This window comes from Oncorhynchus nerka, linkage group LG1 (genome assembly GCF_034236695.1).
Source record: "Oncorhynchus nerka isolate Pitt River linkage group LG1, Oner_Uvic_2.0, whole genome shotgun sequence".
NCBI classification, from domain to species: Eukaryota; Metazoa; Chordata; class Actinopteri; order Salmoniformes; family Salmonidae; genus Oncorhynchus; species Oncorhynchus nerka.
Window position 1 is genome coordinate 25,868,062 of NC_088396.1, and position 23,902 is coordinate 25,891,963.

A 23,902-nucleotide genomic window follows, 5' to 3' on the forward strand; every position below is an offset into this window, starting at 1 on the left:
GACAATTACAGTACCAATAATTACTGTACCATTTGAAAAGACTATTAGGATGAATCTATTTTTGGACTGTTGGATAGTAGGAAAAGGGAAAGCAGTCCTCTACCTAGCCTAGTGCAGCATAACCTTCTCACACTAGGCACATGCGGAGACAAATGGCTGGGTAGACACAACGTGTTCTCCCTTTATCTTGCCTCACATGGCCAGTGTAATTGTGGGACCCTCCATTGTTCTTTACAGTGCTTTTCTAAATCTCAAAGTTATTTACATCGACTGCATCTACACCGCACCGCATGTAAACATGAACCCCAAGTAATAATTCAAGACTAGAAAAGGAACATTTTCTGAAGTAAAACTGCTTGCTTCAGCTGTCTGTAAGAGGTAGACCTATGACTGTAATAATTGTTGCTGAAGCAAGCACATTAATTAAATGTGTGGCGCTAGTGGCTCTAAAGACAGCTTGCTTGTAGTAAATGTATATTATAGTCTACATACCTGGAGTGGACTTTCTATAGTTGCTGGTTATTGTCCAAAAAGGGATGGTGTCGGTCTGTCCGGTTCTGTTTTGGTTTTGTTGCTAGTTTCAAAGTTGGCTAGCCAGAACTAAACTTACTAGTCAGTCAGCCAGCCAGCCAAACCGGTGTGGTGATACTGATGGGTTCCCAGAACTGATGGCTTCTACATACTAGGTTAGGAGAACTAACACAGAAGTTTAGGGGGGAATTAGCATGGCAGGTTAGGAGAATTAGGTTAAGGTTAGGAAAGGGGTTAGGGTTAAGCTTAGTTAAAATGCTACAGCTGTCCCCAACTCGACTCGAACATGCAACTATTGGTCCATATGACCAAAGCTCTAGACGCAACCATAAAAGCAATCAGTTCCAAGAAACTGTCAGTATTACACACCGGGCAGAGACTGAAAAAGCCCTCTCTCTGAAACTCGTTTTGATTGGTTGAGAAAGGTCATTCACGAGGACACGCCTTCATACCTTTAAAAGTGAGGGAGTTATTTTATGCTGACCCGGGTTGAGATCGTGCGAAAGACGGGATGGAGGAGTGCCCTTCTTAAATCAAACAGTAATCTGCGGTGCTCTGTCATGTTGTCAACAAGGCAGCATAGTGCATCGTCCAGAAACATGCAACATGTCATTACCATAAAACCAATGTTGTTATTTTATAACCATTTTTCATTGGGAAGGCAGTTAAAGTCATTTATTAAAAGCAATCTATTTTGCATGAGAAAACACAGAATCCTACTCATTCCTCCACATGCTTAATTACGTCACTGGTTTTGAGCCGGGTTTGTCATCAGACAGAGCTGGTATCTTTTTTTAAATAGTTTTTATTTAACCTTTATTTAAGTAGGCAAGTCAGTTAACTTCTTGCGTCGAGCCATCCCGGATCCGGTATTGTGACTACAGCCTCAAGCTCATTACCATAACGCAACGTTAACTATTCATGAAAATCGCAAATGAAATGAAATGAATCTATTTGCTCTCAAGCTTAGCCTTTTGTTAACAACACTGTCATCTCAGATTTTCAAAATATGCTTCTCAACCATTGCAAAACAAGCATTTGTGTAACAGTATTGATAGCTAACGTAGCATTTAGCGTAGCATTTAGCGTAGCATTTAGCGTTAGCATTCAGCAGGCAACATTTTCACAAAAACCAGAAAAGCATTCAAATAAAATAATTTACCTTTGAAGAACTTCGGATGTTTTCAATGAGGAGACTCTCAGATAGAAAATGTTCAGTTTTTCCTGAAAGATTATTTGTTTAGGACAAATCGCTCCGTTTTCTGCGTCACGTTTAGCTACGAAAAAAAACCTGTATCCAGGATTGTGTAAATCTATCCGCAAGCTCATTAGCATAACACAACGTTAACTATTCATGAAAATCGCAAATGAAATTAAATTAATCTATTTGCTCTCAAGCTTAGCCTTTTGTTAACAACACTGTCATCTCAGATTTTCAAAATATGCTTTTGAACCATAGCTAAACAAGCATTTGTGTAACAGTATTAGTATTAGTATTAGCCTAGCATAGGATTATGCCTCTATTTCAGCATGCAACATTTTCCACAAAAACCAGAAAAGAATTCAAATAAAATCATTTACCTTTGAAGAACTTCAGATGTTTTCAATGAGGAGACTCTGGTAGATAGCAAATGTTCCGTTTTTACAAAAAAATATTATTTGTGTCGACTAATCGCTCCGTTTTGTTCATCACGTTTGGGTAAGGAAAAAATAATAATAAGTCATTAAAACACAAACTTTTTTCCAAATTAACTCCATAATATCGACAGAAACATGGCAAACCGATGTTTAGAATCAATCCTCAAGGTGTTTTTCACATATCTATCGACGATAAAATCCATTGTGGCAGTTTACTTTCTCTTCTGAAGAAATGGAACGCGCATGGACCTACAGATTACGCACACAGGACACCGGGCGGGACACCAGGTAAATGTAGTCTCTTATGGTCAATCTTCCAATGATATGCCTACAAACACGTCACAATGCTGCAGACACCTCGGGGAATAGACAGAAAGCACAGGCTCATTCCTGGCGCATTCACAGCCATATAAGGAGACATTGGAACACAGCGCCTTCAGAATCTGGGGCATTTCCTGTATGAAACTTCATCTTGGTTTCGCCTGTTGCATTAGTTCTGGGGCACTCACAGATAATATCTTTGCAGTTTTGGAGACGTCAGAGTTTTGTCTTTCCAAGGCTGTCAATTCCATGCATAGTCGAGCATCTTTTCGTGACAAAATATTGCGCTTAAAACGGGCACGTCTTTTTATCCAATAATGACACAGCGCCCCCATAGGTTGAAGAGGTTAAGAACAAATTATTATTTACAATGACGGCCTACCCCGGGACAAACCCGGGCGACGCGGTGCCAATTGTGCGCCGCCCTATGGGACTCCCAATCACGGCCAGATGTGATGCAGCCTGGATTCGAACCAGGTACTGCAGTGACACCTCCTGCACTGAGATGCAGTGTCTTAGGCCACCTGGCTCAAGTCCGAGAGGCAACCCGGTTCCAAATCCAATACAATCTACTTTCAGCTGGTGCAAAACACGTGTACATGGTCGCCCAGGCAAGATTAATCGAATCCCCGTACACATCCTATTCCTGGTAGGCGTCAGGAACACTGAGGGTAAAGACTGGCCAATGGTTGACTTGACTTTTGAATCATAGACCATCAGATCTATACCTAGTTCAATCATTTATTTGTAGATTAAAATCAATAATTTAAATCTACCACCAGTAGATAGCCTAGCAATTACCTATGGTATTATAGCATTAGATTAGCATAATTATATTGTTCTCAGCTCTCTCTTTCATTTCACCTTCACCTTTTAATCTGTCATTAAACAGTATGTAATGACCATATTTAAGACCATCTAGTTCATTTTCTTTTGATGATATATTTTGTACAGAAAAACCATAGCAGGACCTGTGCTTCTTAGAGACACACAGGATGTCAGGAGGAATGTTCCATACTACCTAACAGACACCAGGGGCAATTCACAGTATATCTGCATAGCAGCAAATACCCCCATCAAGGGGTCAAAGGTTGATTCCTGGTTCATTTCTGTCCTGGAGGAGGATTGATTGGTGTCACTGTGGCGGAATTGGTGTCTGACACATTAATGTACTAAGTGGTGCTTGGTTTTAGAACATTGGTTTTTCTATTTGTCATTGTTATTGTCTATTTGTCTTTGTGTCAATAAGTCAACCATTCAATATGACATTTCCCAGAAGTCAATGGAAAAAGATTGATGGTTTACAGAGAGTTCAATAAGTATATAATACAATTGTTGAAGAGATGTTTAGAAAACAGAGTGCGTCCTATTGTACAGTACTAGTCAAAAGTTTGGACACGCCTAATCATTCAAGTGTTTTTCTTTATTTGTACTATTTTCTACAATGTAGAATAATAGTTAAGACCTCACAACTATGAAATAACACATATTGAATCATGTAGTAACCAAGAGAGTGTTAATCTCTCTGGGATATGTAGGATGGTAGCGTCCCACCTCGCAAACAGCCAGTGGAATTGCAGGGCGACAAATTCAAACAACAGAAATCTCATAATTAAAATTCCTCAAACATACAAGTATTATACACCATTTTAAAGATACACTTCTTGTTAATCCAGCCACAGTCTCTGATTTCAAAAAGGCTTTACACCGAAAGCACACTGGGATTATGTTAGGCAGCGCCTAGCCACAGAAAACCATACAGTCATTTTCCAAAAATTAAAAAATGAATCACTAACCATTGATGATCTTCACCGGATGGCACTCCCAGGACTCCATGTAAGACAATAAATGTGTGTTTTGTTAGATAAAGATCATCTTTATGTCCAAAAACCTCATTTGAAATTGGTGTGTTATGTTCAGAAATGCATTGTCTCAAACAAACATCCGGTGAAAGTGCAGAGAGCCACGTCAAATTACAGAAATACTCATCATAAACATTGATGAAAGATACTAGTGTTAAACATACAATTGAAGACCAACTTCTCCTTAATGCAACTGTCCTGTCAGATTTCAAAAAAGCTTTACGGCAAAAGCACACTTTGCGATTATGTTAGGTCAGCGCCTAGCCACAGCCATTTTCCAACCAAGGAGAGGTGTCACAAAAGTCAGAAATAGCATTAAAATGAATCAAATATTGATGATCTTCATCTGATGGCACTCCCAGGTCTCCATGTTAGACAATAAATGTTTGTTTTGTTTGATAAAGTTAATCTTTATGTCCAAATACCTCCTTTTTGTTTGTGCGTTTAGTCCAGTAATCCAAATGCACAAGGCGCGGGCACTAAGTCCAGATGAAAAGTCAAAAAAGTTCCTATTACAGTTTGTAGAAACATGTTTTTTGTATATCTATGGAGTTTTGGTATGACTAGGTAAATGTAGGTCTATGGAGGCCTGTATGGGTTCCCAAGCAGAGGCAGCTGTTTATCGTTGTCTCTGATTGGGGATCCTATTTAGGTTAACAATTACCATTTTGGTTTTGTGGGTTATTGTCTATGTGTAGTTGCATGTCAGCACTAGTTGCTTATAGATTCACGGTCAGTTTGTTGTTTTCTTAGTTTGTTTAAGTGTTGTTCGTTAAATAAAAGAAGAATGTATTCCAATCACGCTGCGCCTAGGTCCCCTCATTATGACGAACGTGACAGAATAACCCACCAAACCAGGACCAAGCAGCGTAAAAAGAAGGAACAGTGTTTAATGGGGAAATGGACCTGGGAGGAGATATTAGATGGAGCAGGATCCTGGACACAGCCAGGGGAGTATCGCCGTCCTACGGAGGAGTTAGAGGCAGCGAAAGCGGAACAGCGATAATACGAGGATAAATACCGGAGAATAGAGGAACAGCGACGATATGAAGGTACACGGCTAGTAAGGAAGCCTGAGAGGCAGCCCCAAGAAATTTTCTGGGGGGGCACACGAGGGGATTGCATGAGTCAGGTAGGAGACCTGAGCCAACTCCTCGTGCTTACTGTGGGGAGCGTGTAACTGGTCAGGCACCGTGTTATGCAGAGATTCGCACGGTGTCTCCAGTGAATGGGCATCCAGCCAGGACGCATTGAGTCAGCTCTATGTTCTGGATCTCCAATGCGTCTCCACAGTCCAGTATGCCCTGTTCCTCCTCCCAGCACTCGACCTGAGGTGCATGTCACCAGCCCGGTACCACCAGTGCCGGCACCACGCACCAGGCCTACAGTGCACCTCGACAGTCCAGAGCGTCCGGCGACAGTACCCAGTCCGGAGCGTCCGGCGACAGTACCCAGTCCGGAGCGTCCGGCGACGGGCCACAGTCCGGGGCCTCCAACAACGGTCCCCAGCCCGGGGTCTCCAGCGACGGTCCCCAGCCCGGGGTCTCCAGCGACGGTCCCCAGTCCAGAAAATCCGGCGATGGTCCACGCAGCGAGGGTCCCCAGCCAAGGGGCCTACGGCGAGGATCCACAGTCCAGAGCCTCCGACGATGATCCACAGCTCAGTGCTACAAGAGCGGACTCAGTGTAAAGAAGGTGGGTGGCGTCCAGATCCAGAGCTGCCACCGAGGTTAGATGCCCACCCAGACCCTCCCATATAGGTTTAGGTTTGCGGCTGGGAGTCCGCACCTTTGCGGGGGGGGGGGTCTCCCCATTACATGCACTGTCAGACAGTGCGGCTCAATGAAACATAGCATAACTCAGGCTTGTAAAACAGCCACTGCAGCCGTGTGCACCACATCTGGAGCTCATTGTTTCATTTTGACGTTTCATCTGGCCGCCATTGGTTCAACTCGCTAGGTGTTAAGTCTTATATTATTACCCTGCGATAATGTGTTCCGGCGGAGTACTGATAGGCAGGTTGACGTTTATTGGGATGTATCTTGTCAGAGCAGAGCTGAGCGATTTATACTAGATGGACCAACTGCAAAGTCAAAGTTGGCTATATATTGTAAAAATGTATGAAATCCAAAATGTGCTTTTTTGTTTTAATTTAAGGTTAGGGTTAAGCATAAGGTTAGCAGTGTGGTTAAGGCTAGGGTTAAGGATAGAATTAAAATCTGACTTCATGACTTTGTGGCTGTGCCGGCTAGTTACTACCTTGTAGAGCTCCCTCGAGTATATAAGTCATCACAATAAAGCCAACCTGCTACTCATAGGTTCAGCCCAGAGGAAAGCAATCTGCAAACAGAATGAGGCGGTGTTGTTTGAGAGGGATACTGGGATGTAATGATCTGGTGAGGGAGGGGGTGGTAGGAGGGATGTGATGTGGGGAAGAGGACTTTACAGTAGATATTATGCCCCCCCCCCAAAAAAAAATACTCCCCTTCCCTACCTTTATTGACGTGCGTCGATCATTCTCTTGCTCTATTCACATTTGCAGGCTCTCTCTCCCTGTCTCTCCCTAGGGGAAATTGGAAATAAGCCCCTTCAAATAGATTGGTATACAAATCAGCCTGTGCTGTACATACACTGAACTTTTTAGTTCTTTGTAGAGCCCAAAACATAGCTTGCATTTTTTCCTAGTTCGCTCATTTTCTCAAGGTCAAAACACTCATAATTGAGGTCGTACCATTCAGACAGACAGGAATGTCATGATTGCATGTGTGTACGTGTATGTGTATGAGTGTGTGAGAGAGAGAGAGAGAGAGAGAGAGAGAGAGAGAGAGAGAGAGAGATGTTTGCAAGCATGCCTTTACACACACATTGCCTTGCTGATATAGGATGTGATTTGTTCCAAAGTTGGATGTCAGAGGTTATGTTTTCTCCATCATTAATCTTGGACAACTTTGCTTCCTGTGATCATTATACCATTCCCTCCCTGACTTCAGAAGGAAATGTGTTTTTGATGCTCTCCTCTGCTCTCTCCCCCATCCCTCTATCCTCTCTTCTTCTCTGCCCTCAGTTCAGAGGGGTTGTTATTAGCTGGTCATTACTAGATGTTCCTTAGAGACGTAAATGGCTGTTGTTGTGGTTGTTGTTTTGTGTGAGATGGCTTTGGCTTCCAGGGTCAGACTACTGAGTTTAGAGTCAGAGGACACACAGAGGTCCCTCCTTTTTGATTTGTAGAGTTTGATTGGGTGATTTGGAGCTTTCCAAATGGGAGAGAAAAATACATTTCTCTTTCTGACTGTCTTTGGAGACAGTATTTCTGACTGATGTTGGGATGCACTGAGAAGACAAAACTATTAGTGACTGCGTAACATAAAAAAATATGTTTACAGCACAGACATTTTGGAAAGATTGATACATGTTAAATGCATTTTGAATTCAGCCTGTAACATAATAAAGTGGAATAAGTCAAGGGTATGAATACTTTCTGAAAGCACCGCATTTCTATGTCCCTGCTTACTGAACAGCGCAATCTATCACTGTAGAAATACAGTAGATAGACCCAATCCATAACTATCAGAACGTTCATGTGTGATGTTCATCGTCTGCATAAGAGAACTTGAGAGCCCAAATTAATGTCTGTGATTGAGTGGTTATTTTTGCCTGTCTAGAGGCAGAAAGATACATTTAGCTCTCAACATCTCTTTCACATACACTTACTTCACAACAGACTGGGGACAAGGTTAACTATCTCTAGACATGCTTGGATTACTATATCTTTATAGACCCAAATTAGGAACACTGTATAGGCATTACTCCAAAGTAACTATGAGGCAATACAACAGTACACCTACTAGGTTGTAACAGGGTAATGCTACATTGGTTCTTTAGGATATACTCTGGTATGAGACCTATAAAGGGTTGACAGAATGTGTCGAGGGTTTCCTCTCTCTCTCTTTTCACCCATTTTGCAATCTCTCTCTCTTTCTCTGTCTCTCTCTCTAATTAATTTTCCATCCATTGTGTTGTTGGCCCAGCTTGTGGTTCTATATTAAATGAACCCTGCTTCGTGTTCTGCATTCATTATAAAGGGGCTCTTAGTTTCTAAGCATTACTTTGGTGATGTCTCAATGTTTTCCCTTAGTATTGTTTGTTTTCAATAAAATTGGAAACATTTCTAAAAACATGTTTTCACTTTGTCATTATAGGGTACTGTGAGTAGATCAGTGAGAAAACATTGAATGAATGCATTTTGAATTCAGCCTTTAACATAATAAAGTGGAATAAGTCAAGGGTATGAATCATTTCTGAAAGCACCGTATTACAGATGACTGATACAGTTGATCTCCTCTATATTCCTCTGAAAGACACCATTTCACACAGAGAGTACAAACAGCAACGTTAGTTACAGTACAGGCTACTATAACTTGACATAAGTAGTCCAGTGACTTCTCATCGCACTCAGCATGCAATATGACAATGGTACTATAGCATGAGGGGTTGTTAGATGGTAGACTAAGGAAGTATAGTAGACAGTTGGCAAAGAGAGGCTTTATTTTAATTCAATAACATTACACGTGAAAGCAAAAGTAGTTCCAGCTGGATGTGACCAGTTTCAAATACATATTTAAAAACTGTAAATGCAGTAGAAGCAGTCTCTGCAGTCACTAACACTGTTTACACCAATAAAGAGAGAGAAATACATTTTTCTTAAATTGTACAGCTTATTTCCTGCAATTCTACACATTTTGCCATGGGGTAGAGAGAAATGTTTGTAGTTTAAAGCTAATGTCCTGAAATTCTACACATTTTTCCATAACCTATACCATTAATATGATATCTGAGTGAGAGGGAAAATCAATGGGGGCCCTCTGGAGGTCTACAAGTTTAGATAGCTGGCTAGACTGATTTACCAATCTAAAAAAGGCCAGCTGATGGCCGTCAGGCTACAAAAATGTAATATGTTTTTATAGTCACTAGACTGTCAGTGACTGACATAACAAGAAAAAAACTGCTGATGCACAACCAAGTTTCGAAATTGTATTCTACTATTACTATTCTACATTACTATTCTACTATTACTATTCTACATTACTATTCTAACATTACTATTCCACATTACTATTCTACATTACTATTCTACATTACTATTCTACTATTACTATTCTACTATTACTATTCTACATTATTATTCTACTATTACTATTCTACTATTACTATTCTACATTATTATTCTACTATTACTATTCTACATTACTGTTCTACATTACTATTCTACTATTACTATTCTACATTACTATTCTACATTATTATTCTACTATTACTATTCTACATTATTATTCTACTATTACTATTCTACATTACTATTCTACTACGACAGTAAGTTGAGATCCAGACAGATTTCCTAAAAATGTTTTAGGTCGAGGCCCCTAGAGGCCGGGGACCCTAAGCGATCGCGTATTTTGCTTATGCCTAGGGCCGGCCCTGCACGCACACATACATTTAGAACATCTGCAAAAGCCTACATGCAAACAAGACAAACCTCAAGTGGAGCGATAGCACATCTTCTCTGCCAAGTCAGAAACATCGGGCAGTAGCTGTAACAACAATCATAATAGCTATATATCAGTGCTGGCACAGGAGAGAAAGAGAGGCAGAGCAGGTTGGGCCTCTCCCAACAGAGAGCTGTGTAGCCTAAGCCAGAACGGAAAACGAGACACTCTGAAGCGCATGTAAACATCCAGGGCCCTTTACCGCTGCAGAGCAACACAAACACACGCACTGCAGCACAGCAGCAGAAAAACACAACCACGACCACATGTCTGGCAGTGAGAGTCACAGCGTCTCACTGGTATGAAACACGCTCATACAGAGCAGGCTACTGACACAGCAGTCATACACACATAGAGACACACAAGCATGCACACACAAACACACACAAACAGCCCCCACACATTCTATGGTGGAGTTCCCACATGCCTTCATCTACCCCTCGCAACTCAACAAAAAATAAGTAATAGAAAAAACCTCCCCTCGAACTGAATGAGTCAGAAACACACACATCCCCCCCCCCACACACACACACATGCCCCCTACCTACACACAGACACACATACTCATCCACCCACAAACACACACACACACACACATGCACACACACACACACACACACACACACACACACACACACACACACACACACACACACACACACACACACACACACAAACACATACACACACAAACACACACACACTTAAGGCAATGGTGGCCTTGAGACTGTGACCAATGGAGTAGATCTAAATATGCCCCCTTCTTCCTTCTCCTCATCTCCTCCCCTTCTCCTCATCTCCTCCCCCTCTTCTCCTCATCTCCCCCTTCTCCTCATCTCATCTCCTCCCCTCATCTCCTCCCCCTCTTCTCCTCACCTCCTCCCCCTCTTCTCCTCATCTCCTCCCCCTCTTCTCCTCATCTCCTCCCCCTCTTCTCCTCATCTTCTCCCCCTCTTCTCCTCATCTCCTCCCCTTCTTCTCCTCCTCCAACACTTCATCCTCTTAGCCTTGCCTGCAGTACAACAGTCCACTCAGATTCTTAGACATACCCACAATGTTACACTCTACCCTACATCACTGAGACTTTAGACAGACACCTCCCAAATAGAATATCCCCAAACGTATTTGAACGATTGTAAATTCTATTCTATTCTCATATGCACACACATGGACATCTACAATTCCATATATATAGTATGGTGCATTGACAGCCATTGTGCATTGTGTTTCTCCCTCAAACTGTATGACAACCAAATGACTAAAGCTTCTCCACTGCAACCGAGGTGGGCTAGACATTACTGACACTCCCCTGGGTTCAGTTTTCTGTCCCGTTGGCATTATAGATTTACACACACCCCAGTTTCAATCCAAATATGTTTTGTTTTCTCAGAAGGCCATTAACTATCCAAACATGGATTCAGAAAACAGGCAATTGCATTGTCATTCTGTGCCAGCATACGTTGATTGGGAGGTACAATGAATCATCCTTCACAAAGCCAATGAATCATCCCGTAAAAGCAGCAATTAGTGTATCTGCCCCATTATACAAAGGAACAACTGAGATTAGAATCTGTAAAGTGTCCTAACATGTCTCTGAGGGAACTCATCCTTTAAAATAACCCTGATGATGAATGACATTCTGCAGTGGAGCAGTGGCATCTCTATCTCTCATTGATACTGACATAGAAAATTATACAAATTAAACACAAAATAGATGTAATATCTGTAGATTAAAACAAGGCTGTGTGTGTGTGTATGCGTGTGTACATGCAAATGACTTTCGGTGTCATTTTCATTTCCTTTGTTCACTTCTGAAAATAATAAAGGGCAAATTGTTTGTGAATCTGTCGAATCCCTGTGACAGTGGGTCTGACCGGACATATCGTGTGTTTTTGGTGCACTTGTTAAATGCCACTGTGAGGACCAAATGAATTGCGTCTTTTTTTGTGTGTGTGTCAGACACTGACCTTTTCTAAGGATATTATTCTAAAAGCTTTCCCATATGAAATGAAGTCCTGCATTATCACTAACCTTTAGAGGAATTCTATTGTGTTTTCTTCCTATTCGCTTCCTCAGGCTGTTCAGTCTACAGCACATTGGAAGAGTTTATAATGTGTATAATGATCAGAGTATGTGGACAGCTGCTCGTCGAACATCTCATTACAAAATCATGGGCATTAATATGGAGTTGGTCCCCTCTTTGCTGCTATAACAGCCTCCACTCTTCTGGAACGGCTTTCCACTAGATGTTGGAACATTGCTGCAGGGACTTGCTTCGATTCAGCCATGAGAGCATTAGTGAGGTCGGGCGTTGATGTTGGGCAATTAGGCCTGTCTTGCAGTCGGCATTCCAATTAATCTCAAAGGTGTTTGATGGGGTTGAGGTCAGGGCTCTGTTTAGGCCTGTCAAGTTTTTTCACACGGATCTCGACAAACCATTTCTGTATGGACCTCGCTTTGTGCACGGTGGTATTGTCATGCTGAAACAGGAAAGGGCCTTTCCCAAACTGTTGCCACAAAGTAGGAAGCATGGAATCGTCTAGAATGTAAGGTTATGCTGTAGCGTTAAGATTTCCCTTCACTGGAACAAAGGGGCGTAGCCCGAACCATGAAAAACAGCCCCAGACCAGTATTCCTCCTCCATCAAACTTTACAGTTGGCACTATGCATTGGGGCAGGTAGCATTCTCCAGGCATCCGCCAAACCCAGGTTTGTCCATCGGACTGCCAGATGGTAAAGCATGATTCATCACTCCAGGAACGCATTTCCACTGCTCCAGAGTACAATGGCGGCCAGCTTTACACCACTCCAGCTGACGCTTGGCGTTGCGCATTTTGATCTTATGCTTGTGTATGGCCATGGAAACCCATTTCATTAAGCTCCTGACGAAAAGTTATTGTGCTGAAATTGCATCCAGAGGCAGTTTGGAATTCGGTAGTGAGTGTTGCAACCGAGGACAGACGATTTTTACGTGCTACACGCTTCAACATATGGCGGTCCTGATCTGTGAGCTTGTGTGGCCTACCACTTTGTGGCTGAGCCGTTGTTGCTCCTAGACGTTTCCACTTCACAATAACAGCACTTGCAGTTGACCTGTGCAACTCTAGCAGGGAAGAAATTTGACGAACTGACTTGTTGGAAAGGTGGCATCCAATGATTGTGCCACATTAAAAGTCGCTGAGCTCTTCAGTACGGACCATTTTACTGCCAATGTTTGTCTATTGAGATTGTATAACTGTGTGCTCAATTCTACACACCTGTCAGCAACGGTGTGGCTGAAATAGCACTAGTTTGAAGGGGTGTCCACATACTTTTGTTTATGTACTGCAGTGTATTTTGTTTTGCTATCTTTGTGACGGGGGATAATATAGAAAAAGAAAGAAAGGAGACCGTGTGAGTGTATGTAGCAAAGTCATAACACTGAACATTCTCTCTGCCACCATTGGAAAATCAACATCTCTTATCTGACGTTGAGGAGGGCTTTCCGATCCTGGACTACCGCCCCAATGCATTAAGCATTCTGTAGGCATACGCCACAGAATCTCTTGTGTGTGTGGGTGGGTGTGTGTGAGTGTGTGAGAGAGAGAGATCCCACTCATGACGCTACCACTGGGATAGAGAGTAAGTAAGTCTGTGTTATTTGTCTTTGTTCTCATAAAACCATAATGGAAGGAGCTAGAGAGGTCATTGTAGTAGTGCATTGCTTTATCTTCCGACAAGATGTAATGCAAAGATGCACTCACAAAATGAAATCCAAATCAAGATCACAGTGTATGAATCAGAGCCACATCCCGCCAAGTTACTTTACACCTTTGCCTGAATCTGATGAATGTTCCTCTCTCTCGGGCTCTGCTCTGACATCTGGGGGACATCTGCTTAAAGTACATTCTCTCTCCAGGCTGTATGTCTGCCTGAAAACCCTCTCTGCTCACTACTCTGCTCTCTGCTCTCTCATTCTGTCCCTGCATACACACTCCAAGGCTGAAGCCTTCCCCACGACTCTGACATCTATGCCACAGTTAGCAGATGAAAGGGGAACAGAGAGAAACGGATGAGGAAGAGAAGGTCAGTGGGCAGATCTGAGTGCCTCCGGTGCGCTGAGGATGAGTAGTAATTAGTCAACAGTGTCCATGTGAGTAAAGCTTGGGGAAGGCTTTGAGTGTGACTCCTCTCCCCCTCTCTCCCTGGAGGGGACGATTTTTAACACAACACACTCTGTTTTTTTTGCTGGAGGAGGAGGAGCGTGAGCAGCAGATGGTTGTTATTCAGCAGCGATAATGTTGAGCCAAGGAGAGGAGATACTGAATAATTGTTTTTCAAAGAAAACCTGTCCTATACCCTACACTCAGCCTCAGAGATGAAGGATGAAGGCCCCATGCCATCTAATCACCGTCTCTTGACCCAGTCCCCTAGATTAAGGCAAAGTTCTGTTTCTACATGGTCTACTCACAACACAATATCAACAATGGAGATTAAAACAAATCATGAGAGATTTTAGATTCCATACATGCATTTGGGGCAGCCACACAGAACAGGCCCTTGTCTGTACTGCTCAAATACATTATGGACCTACGCTCGTCAAATATTACCTCACAAAAGCACACCATACATATTTCTTTGTGAAATTGACAGCATTCCACTCTCACAGGCTGAGGACACAACACAATTAGTACAAGCAGAGTGGATGAGGCAGAGACTAAGGGGTGTGTCTGAAATGGAACCCTATCACCTAAATAGTGCACTACTTTTGGCCATAGTGCATTATTGTAGGGAATAAGATGCTACTTCAGACGCAACCACATGCATGAAGGAAAACGCCAACCTGACCAAGAGAAACGCCCAAAAGAGACCATCTAATATGAAGAATAATGTGTCGCATTCTGTAGCCAGATTAAAGACAAGACATAATAAGGATATGTTTCGTAACTCAGAGAGAGCAGTCATGTTCAGTCAAAAACATCTGATTTGAATTTGAAAAAGGGACACGCGGATTTGAAAACGTCAGCTTCCAAATAGTATAATCTACAACATTATGTCATTTTTACACAGCTGCATAAGCAGGTGATTTGGGCTAAATCGACACTAACAAATTGTCGTAGGCAGAGAAAGAATCTCATTAACATACTGTATTTTGAGGCGTGTCCCATTGGTGAGAATGCTATATCTCACAGAATACAGTACCCTATCATATTTTTTGTCTAAAAACTTGAGTAAAAACGAGATAAACAAGAACATACACACTGAGTGTACAAAGCATTAAGAACACCTGCTCTTTCCATGACATAGACTGAGCAGGTGAATCCAGGTGAAAGCTATGATCCCTTATTGATGTCACTTATTACATCTAATCCGTGTAGATGAAGGCGAGCCAACTGAGACATGGATTGTGTAGGTGTTCCATTCAGAGGGTGAATGGGTACGACAAAAGATTTAAGTGCCTTTGAACGGAGTATGGTAGGTGCACCGGTTTGTGTGTGTCAAGAACGGCAATGTGGCTCGTTTTTTCACTCTCAACAGTTTCCCATGTGTATCAAGAATGGTCCACCACCCAAAGGACATCCAGCCAACTTGGCACAACTGTGGGAAGCATTGGAGTCAACATTGGTATGCATCCCTGTGGAACGCTTTTGACACCTTGTAGAGTCCATGCCCCGACGAATTGAGTCTGTTCCTAGGGCAAAAGGGGGTGCAACACAAACACACACACCAACAGTGCAGTGGATACATGGACAACATGGCGCTTTAGATGGCAACAGAGCACATACACTGTACACAACAGGTCAATGATATGCAACACAAACACACACACCAACAGTGCAGTGGAGACATGGACAACATGGTGCTTTAGATGGCAACAGAGCACATACACTGTACACAACAGGTCAATGATATGCAACACAAGTTGTTGTGTCGTCAGTTTTCTGCAGAGACCGAGCTGTTTTTGAAAAAGTTAGGATGCACATCTAAAAGAGACAAAGGCAGTCTACCATTATTACAAATGAGCTGGATCCAGACTAACAGCCTAAATATACAGTAACAGTACCTCCCTAATACCCACATTACTTACTTTCATTATCGCTGCTGTCTTCGGTAAGGTTGGGTTGGTTTGGTCGCAGTTGAGTCTGGCCTCCAATCCACATCCAATCCAGTCTGGCTAAGACCATGATGTAGCAACACCGTATTTACAATGTCCGTCATGAAATACATAGTCCACAGCACAGCAAACAGATGATACTCGAAGCAAGATCAGCATTTACAGGCACGCACTTATAGTCCACAACAGAGCTTCTCATCATCAGGACATTGACAACACTAATAATAAGAACATCATCGGCATTGTAAAAACCCAAAGCAACGTGAAAATAAGTAGAAACTTTGCAAATGGTATTACTAATACCTGTTCCTCAAGCTACTGCACTGCCACCCCATAGCGTATCATTCAGGAATACACCCCCTACCAACACATAACCCTTTAGTTCCACCCTGATGTTAGTTCCCATCCTATATCAGGGGTTCAACAGTAAAAATGAATGCAAGCTGTTTTAATGAGTCCCAGATGATAACGAAATAACTACCTAGGCTACATACCATTACATGAAACATTGTTTTCCATCACTTGGGACAAATGCTAATGAAAAACAGTGCTATTATATTTCCATTATTTTCTTTTGTTTTTCAACTATTGAACAGTGTATAACTGTCCTTTTCCTTTGGGTATGTTGGGTATTCATTCTCCATAGGCCATGAGTATTTTCCCTTTTTTTAAAGGACTACAGGTTTGATCTACCCATTGACATACAGTAGGTTAGTTTAACTAGATAATACATCTCTGAGCCAATTGGTCTTGACATTAACATTACAGTCACGGTCTTGTGTTGACTTCCCTATAGACTGTGGGTGCATCTCCCCTAGCCTTGGGCAGTATACCGGGTGAATTTTGAAATTCCGACGGTATGATTTCGAATACCGTAAATATATAAATGCTACGCCACTGCTTATAACTATATGTGAAATAAGTCAATCCCCTCCTGGATCCTGCCCAAATTTGTTTCGTGAGTAAAAAAATAAGAATTGTTTAAATGTTTTGTTGGTGTTGTTTTTTGCTTTTGAAAATAAATAGCCCCCCTTGTGTGCAATGCCGGTAATAACTTGTACCCCGGTATGGTACAGGAATGGTAGGAAGGTTTGAAAATCTGGATACCGCCCAAACCTAATCTCCCCCATACTTAATGACCACAGGTTAATGGTTTCCCCTATAGAAATGACTAAACCGATCACATAACCACATATCTCTCTGGTCTCCCCTGTCCCCCAGTCAGTCAGTGGTCCCTCCCTCAGCACGCCCCATAGTGCTGACTGTGGTGTAACTAAACTTGGACATGGACACCCCCAAAGCCATTGCGTCCTCCTCTCCATCCCGCAGCCCTTGGCGTCGGCAGGGAGGGCGACAGCAGCAGGCAAAGGTGGCAAGCAGAGACTTGCGGAAGCGAGTGTTCATGAAGCAGTAGATGATGGGGTTAACGCAGGCCGAGGTGTAGGACAGTAGGTGGATGAAGGAGATGGGGGCACCAGAGAGGGCACGGCGGGCCGAGGCTGGGTGGAAAGCCTTCCAGGTGTTGGCGCAGTATAGTGGCATCCAGCACAGGAAGAACAGAGCCACGATCACCACCAGCATCCGGATCACACGCTTCTTGGCTAGGAGCTTGGCCTCTGAGGAGTTGCTGCGGGCATGCTCCACTTTGGATGTGCTCGCAGTAGATGATGTCAGAGTGGACATCTCCATGGAGTGTGGACGCTTGGAGACCTGGACATAGCAACCATCGCCGTCGTCGCTGCCGCAAGACACGGTGCCGGTCAGGCCATTCTTTAGACCTGTGAAGGGGCGAGCGAAGAAGAGGTTAAGTAGAGGTCCAAAACTGTGGTGAGGGGTCAGATCAATTACGTTCCGTAACTAATCATTTCAGAAGTTCACAAAAGTCTATGATCCATTTAACACCCCATACATCTGAATTGAGGCAAAACGAGCCACACACGCACACACACACACACACACACACACACACACACACACACACACACACACACACACACACACACACACACATCCCCTGCTAATCTGTACTTTCCACCTGTACCAGGTTTCTTCTCTTCCGTGTCTGATAATTGGCACAATTAAAGATCCCAGTGGAAATTGTTTCTGTGAATCATGCCTCTTAAAAACAGTCGCTCACCTTAATTGACACGGCGATGAATCACCAGAAAACCTGCGTCATCTTACATCTGATGGCTAATGTGCCTTCGCATTCTCTCTTTCTCTATATCACAACTCCCCTTGTCCCTCACTCTCTCATATTGGACCGACAGATGGTGAAGGCGACGCATACCGCCATCAGCCAGTTTCATCCTCTAATGAAGCATCAGCAGCAAATACACTCTACACATTTGATCATCCCAGCTATTTGACTTAGGGGCCGATTACGACCTGAGTTAAACATGCTTAAATGGAACACCATTTCCTTTTTATGCACCTTTCCCTCTACGCGTATTCTGACCTCGAACAGGTACGAGAATAGCATACTATTCACCCACTAGATCAAAGAAGTTAAGGTGTGGCAGAGGTGCGTCTATAGATACGCCATATTTTGACCTTGACTTAATTCCCTAATAATTCCACCACCTTTGCCCACAGTGAAAAGATGAATAAGGTCAAGCAACCTGTCGGTTCCAAGTGGAACAACATCTACTTTTTTTTTAACGATAAAAATAACACCGTTCTCCATGCACTGTTATTTACAAATTGATAGTAGCTATTGATAAGAGCTAGGTAAATGAGTAAGCCATTTGGATAAGGGGATTGTAAATATACATTGCAATTGTTTTAATCTATTTTATCTTGTGATCGCTGGAGACAAATGTGAAACCATCTACATGGCAGCAGACTGAAGCATATCAACATATCACCTTTTCCACAGTGAAGTTTATGAAATGCTGGCCTTATAACTTGCAGATATGAAATGTGGAAACCCAAGCTATAGGCTTCTGTAGCCATGTGCAAATGCCAGTATAATGCCAACCTACCGAGTTGATTTATGATTTCTAGAATATTTTAATTATATTGTATAATTATATTCCCAGACCTTTCACTGTATTTTTTACATTTTGTATTATGTTAAATATTAGCCACTATCGGTAGCCACCATCAGTTATACCAACATACATTAATAACTGTCACTTTAGTGTTAGTTTCCTTACATTTTGCATCATCCCATTACATTGTTAGTTTACCTTTCTTTCCTCACATTTGTGTGGTTGTTCCTGAGGATTTCTAAACAACGGATTACAAGTTGTGCAATCATTTGGAACATGTAACCTAGAACGTAGACCACACGTAGCAGTTTAAACCCTGGAGCCTGGTATATGGTTCCCTATGACTGAACAGTTGTCATCACAGTTCTATGGTTAGTGAGGATTATTAAGGTAGATATATAGGAATACTGGTCAACCCCTATTGTACACTTAATCACTTTACAATATTTCATGGAAAGAAACAATATGAATATAGCTACTTTCAGGATATATATTATGTTCATCAACATGTTTTGTGTGTAAAGGCTCTCTAAACCATTTTTGGTTAAATACTTTCCTAACCCTAAATAATATACAAGATCAGAGTATCTACCAATTGGTACTGAAAAGGAGACAAATGTGCATGTTTAGATGGTTTCTTTCAATGATCCCTATTCTGAACCCGTTTTCTCAATATATATTCTAGTTTGTCTTTCTAGAAAATTCTAACGTGAGAATTCAAGTTAATGGAACACCATATTTAAAGGAATGGCTTTAGATACAGTATAAATGTACTGAAAACCCTATTGAATGAAAACTCCTTGAGAAAATCAGTTAGACAGAAAGTGGGAGAGTTTTCATCAGTTGGATTCAATAAATTCAGTGCGTGCCATGGAGCCCCACCTGCAAAGCCTGTTATGCACCTGCATATAGTAAGTCTGAGTACCAACTTCTAAGAAGTGCTTAAATCAAAACGTGTAAAAAAGGATTTTATTTTGTAAATCTGAATTGAGCCCTTTCATACTGACTAAAGAGTATTTTGCTCACACCTGCAACACATTACCATGATTGTACTGCTAATAAAATGTTTATTCTGTGTGACCATAATTAGGATTATCATGCTGATAAATCAGAGAGAGAGAGGGTGCACTCAAATCCAAGATAATCTGGATCATAATTAAAACATCTGTGAAGCACTAATGGGCAGAAACTAGAAGATACACAATATGTTCAGTACTAAAATTCTAACATTTGTTGTTCATGCCAATTCCGCATTCTAATGTCTTCTCACTCACCCAGCTGCTGAAAGAAGTGAATACATGTGTGAATAATTAAATAGCAGTAATGAAGGACTCACTGGGGGATGATGTCTTCTGACCCAGCTCAAACTGGATTCCCCGGTACAGCTCTCTGGAGATAAGTCCATAGGCTACGATCATCACCACACCCGGAACAACAAAGAGCGTAAGCAGCAACATCATATTCCTGGGACACACACAGGAACTGGGATTAACAAGTCAGTTGTACCTTACCCCTCTAATGATTAAGGTTAGGATTTTTGGAGGATAAGCTGATCCTAGATCTGTGCCTGAGGACAGCTTCCACAAGGAGTACTGATATTTTATTTTTTATTTAACCTTTATTTAACAAGTCAGTAAAGAACAAATTATTATTTACAATGACGGCCTACCCGGCCAAACCCTAACCTGGACAGTGCTGGGCCAATTGTGCACTGCCCCATGGGACACCCAATCACAGCCAGGTTGTGATACAGCTTGGAATCTAACCAGGGTCTGTAGTGATGCCTCTAGCAGTAAGATACAATGCCTTAGACCACTGTGCCACTCGGGAGCCCATGATAGATGCATAAAAGAAGAGGGCTTGATCACGGGAGACTTCCAGAAAGAGGTTAGGTAGAGGAAGTTCTTGAATATCTATGCTGGCATACAACCAGTGGAGACATGACATAATGGTCACTACCAATGTTTCCTCTAAGCTGTGCGAGTGTGCGGGCTTGCAGCTCCCCTTGGACTACCATGCAGAAGAAACATCAGCCCGTGCTGAGAAGCACGAGATTGAACTCCTCATCTTTCTAGTTTTCCCCTTTGGTTAAGACTATCAATGTTTCCCTCTACTGTGGGAATTGCCAATATTAGCCACTTTCAATGCAACATACCAAAACAAAACAAACTTTGCAAGACTTAGTATGCAAATCTATCTATGCAAGATAGTTTATTGTAGGGAGAATGCACCAGAGTAGTATTCTATTGCATTGACAGGCACAACTCAGCCCGTACTCTACAGACCGGTGCAGTATAACCAATCAAAGCTGCAGTACCCCTATATGCAAATAGACCATTGCTATATATGGTCTGTGCCATTCACTTTGAACTGGACTGTGTTTACAGCATGAGTGGTCGTGAGTAGATGCACTTGTTGTGAGATCAAAGCGAGAGCTGCATGTAGCCATGTGTGCACATTTGTTCATATTCTTTGCTAGTAAGGGAGTTATAGCTAATTTCTAGTCAGCAATGGGGAGTAGTTGCTTCCTACAAGAGCACAAAATGTGTGCATTTCTAGCCACCTTTGAAAAGTCAGGTAAAGAGCATTTTTTCTATCTCAAAGGGGCAGGGTTATATTTTGAGGCAGGCTTGAATAAACTAAGTAGCCAATAGACAGGGGGTAGCATAATTTGTCTGAATCTCTGTAATAAATGTATGGGAATAATAATGAGCTTTATTTTGTAAAGGGGTTTCTTGCATCAAACAACACATTTTCATCATGACTAAACAGGTTATTGTCAAGCCCTACATATCTTTTCCTAAAGTTTCATAGAATGTAGGCCAACCACACATTGGCTGCTGCTGTAGGCTGAATTATAGAACAGCTGTTTCCATAAATGTTGTGGGATCCATTTTCACCATTGTTTTTGATGGTAGGCCACTCTGATAGGCCCACATTGTTATCAAATAGCCACAGTAGTCTACTTCGCCACTGTTATTGGTAACTTAAAGCAGGTACAGCCTCAGTGTTCACAATAAACGCATGCCAGAAGTTGCACAGAATGTTCACAATGTTCGAGTTTATGCTCAGTAGATCTGAAATTTGCTCAGTGCTGAAAAGGGTTACAAGGAATATTGGTTACTACTCTAACACTATAGAAGACACCACGATGTTGTTTCTTATACTATCCATTCCAACCAGTTGTCATCATGAAGGACAAAATATCTGGAAAGAGGAACTCTAAATACATTTGTAAGCGTAATGTCTTGATTGTGAATATTCTATATATTATACTCTCTTCTCCAGAGGACACGTGGGACTTAGAATAAAATAACTCACAGGTTACAACAGATAAAGTATTTTGTCTTGTATTAGTTCTCCTTCACAAGAACAGCCAAGAATCACATCGACATAATAGCTCCTTCTCCTTGACTCTGACACAAGCAGGTGGCTTCTGGGAATAATTAAGTGCTTCACACTAAAAGCCTTAAACGGGTACAATCAATACTAGTGACTAAATACAATTTCAGAATACAAGTAATAGTGCCAAAACCAAGGCTACATCTTCCTAGAAACATTGATCTGGTGAATTGAGAATGGGAATTGTTAGAATTTAACTACCGCTCTGGAGAAAGTCACATGAATGATAGCCTTAATAGCTCATTGAAAAAATGTTGGGTTTTCCTTTGAAGAGTTACCACGGCCATTATAATTATATTCCTCAATCATAAGAGAGCCAGTAGCAGTTTAGAATAATTTGATTTGCATGCATTTTCCGTGGCAATAATTGTTCTTATTTTTGGTTCGTAGTGTTCTAGACTTTGTAACTCACAATTAAACCCTGAGTGGAAGAAAAGGTAAAGAGAACGTTTTGTGCATTTGATTCATCTCAATAGTGGTTTCAAATGGATGTCTGACAACCGAGAGGTTGGAGAGGAACCCCAGAGAGCCCTGTGAATGACAGCACTGGATGTTAACACACAGTGGAAGACAGAACACACTTAACAAGTTAACATTTACATGTATGGTTGATTTAGGTCAGAGTTCCTCAGAGAACGGGGATGAGGGATGAAGGATGAGGAGATGAGGAATGAAGGGTTGAGAGAGACAGACGGACAGACAAACAGATGGAGGAGGGATGAGGAGGCAATATAAAGAGGGCTATGAAGAAGAGGGAGAAGAAGAATTAGAGGGTTAGAGAGATCGTAAGATGTGAAAGAGAGTAAGGGGTTGAGAGGTTAGCGAGGCCGAGAGCGGAGTTAGTACTGGTGGAGATACTGGAGGGCGATGCATAAACCGTGAGACACTAGGCTACCCCTGAGCCTGCTTTGGAGGGAAAGACCCAAACAAAACATTTGAGGTGTGTTTCTCTCTTAAGGCTCTCTTACTGACTATAACAATGGCAGTCGGTGCCATTTAAGATGAGGGAGGATGTTCATTTTTTTAATGAGCATGGCCTTATTTCTATTACAGCATATTGGATGACTGTTATTCATATTCCATTCACCTAGTTCAATGTAACATCATTGATACTCAACTTTCCCATATACCCATCATGAGGTTACTAGAACCTAGCCTAGGAATGAAAGTTTACAGCATAGGTGCACACAGGTCGAGAGAAAGATTTGAGGTGACAGACATTGACAGATGGACAGACAGTGACACATTCTATACTGCCTTGCACACTCTTACCTGTATCTAGCTGACCTAGGCTGTAATCATTAGTCCAACAGTTGCAAATGAGAATTTCTATTGAAAAAATTCAGGTATGTGTATCCTCGTTTCGTTACGTTTGCTTCCATTTAAGAAACGTTTTTCAACAGAATCTACGGAATGAATACACCCCTGATCAAACGCAAATAGTTCACTTTCATAGCCACAGAAACAGCCTGTTGTATTCCTTCTCGCATCTACGTGGTCTCCTCCTCTCACCTTTCC

General features: G+C 42.0%; 1 protein-coding gene and 1 long non-coding RNA gene across 2 annotated transcripts in view; one reads left to right on the forward strand and one right to left on the reverse strand.

Moving 5' to 3' along the window:
* Positions 1 to 23,902, forward strand: part of LOC135571406 (uncharacterized) — a 135,817-nt gene that overhangs the window by 80,830 nt on the left and 31,085 nt on the right. The window lies entirely within an intron of this gene.
* The window catches only part of LOC115128006 (cholecystokinin receptor-like), a 41,138-nt gene continuing 32,237 nt past the window's right edge, over positions 15,002 to 23,902 (reverse strand). Inside the window, exons 4-5 of the mRNA XM_029657651.2 lie at positions 20,319 to 20,446; positions 15,002 to 17,767 (exon numbers count right to left, since the gene is read on the reverse strand). Of these exons, the coding sequence (XP_029513511.1) occupies positions 17,211 to 17,767; positions 20,319 to 20,446 (685 nt within the window). The 3' untranslated portion in view covers positions 15,002 to 17,210. The remainder of the gene's footprint in view (positions 17,768 to 20,318; positions 20,447 to 23,902) is intronic.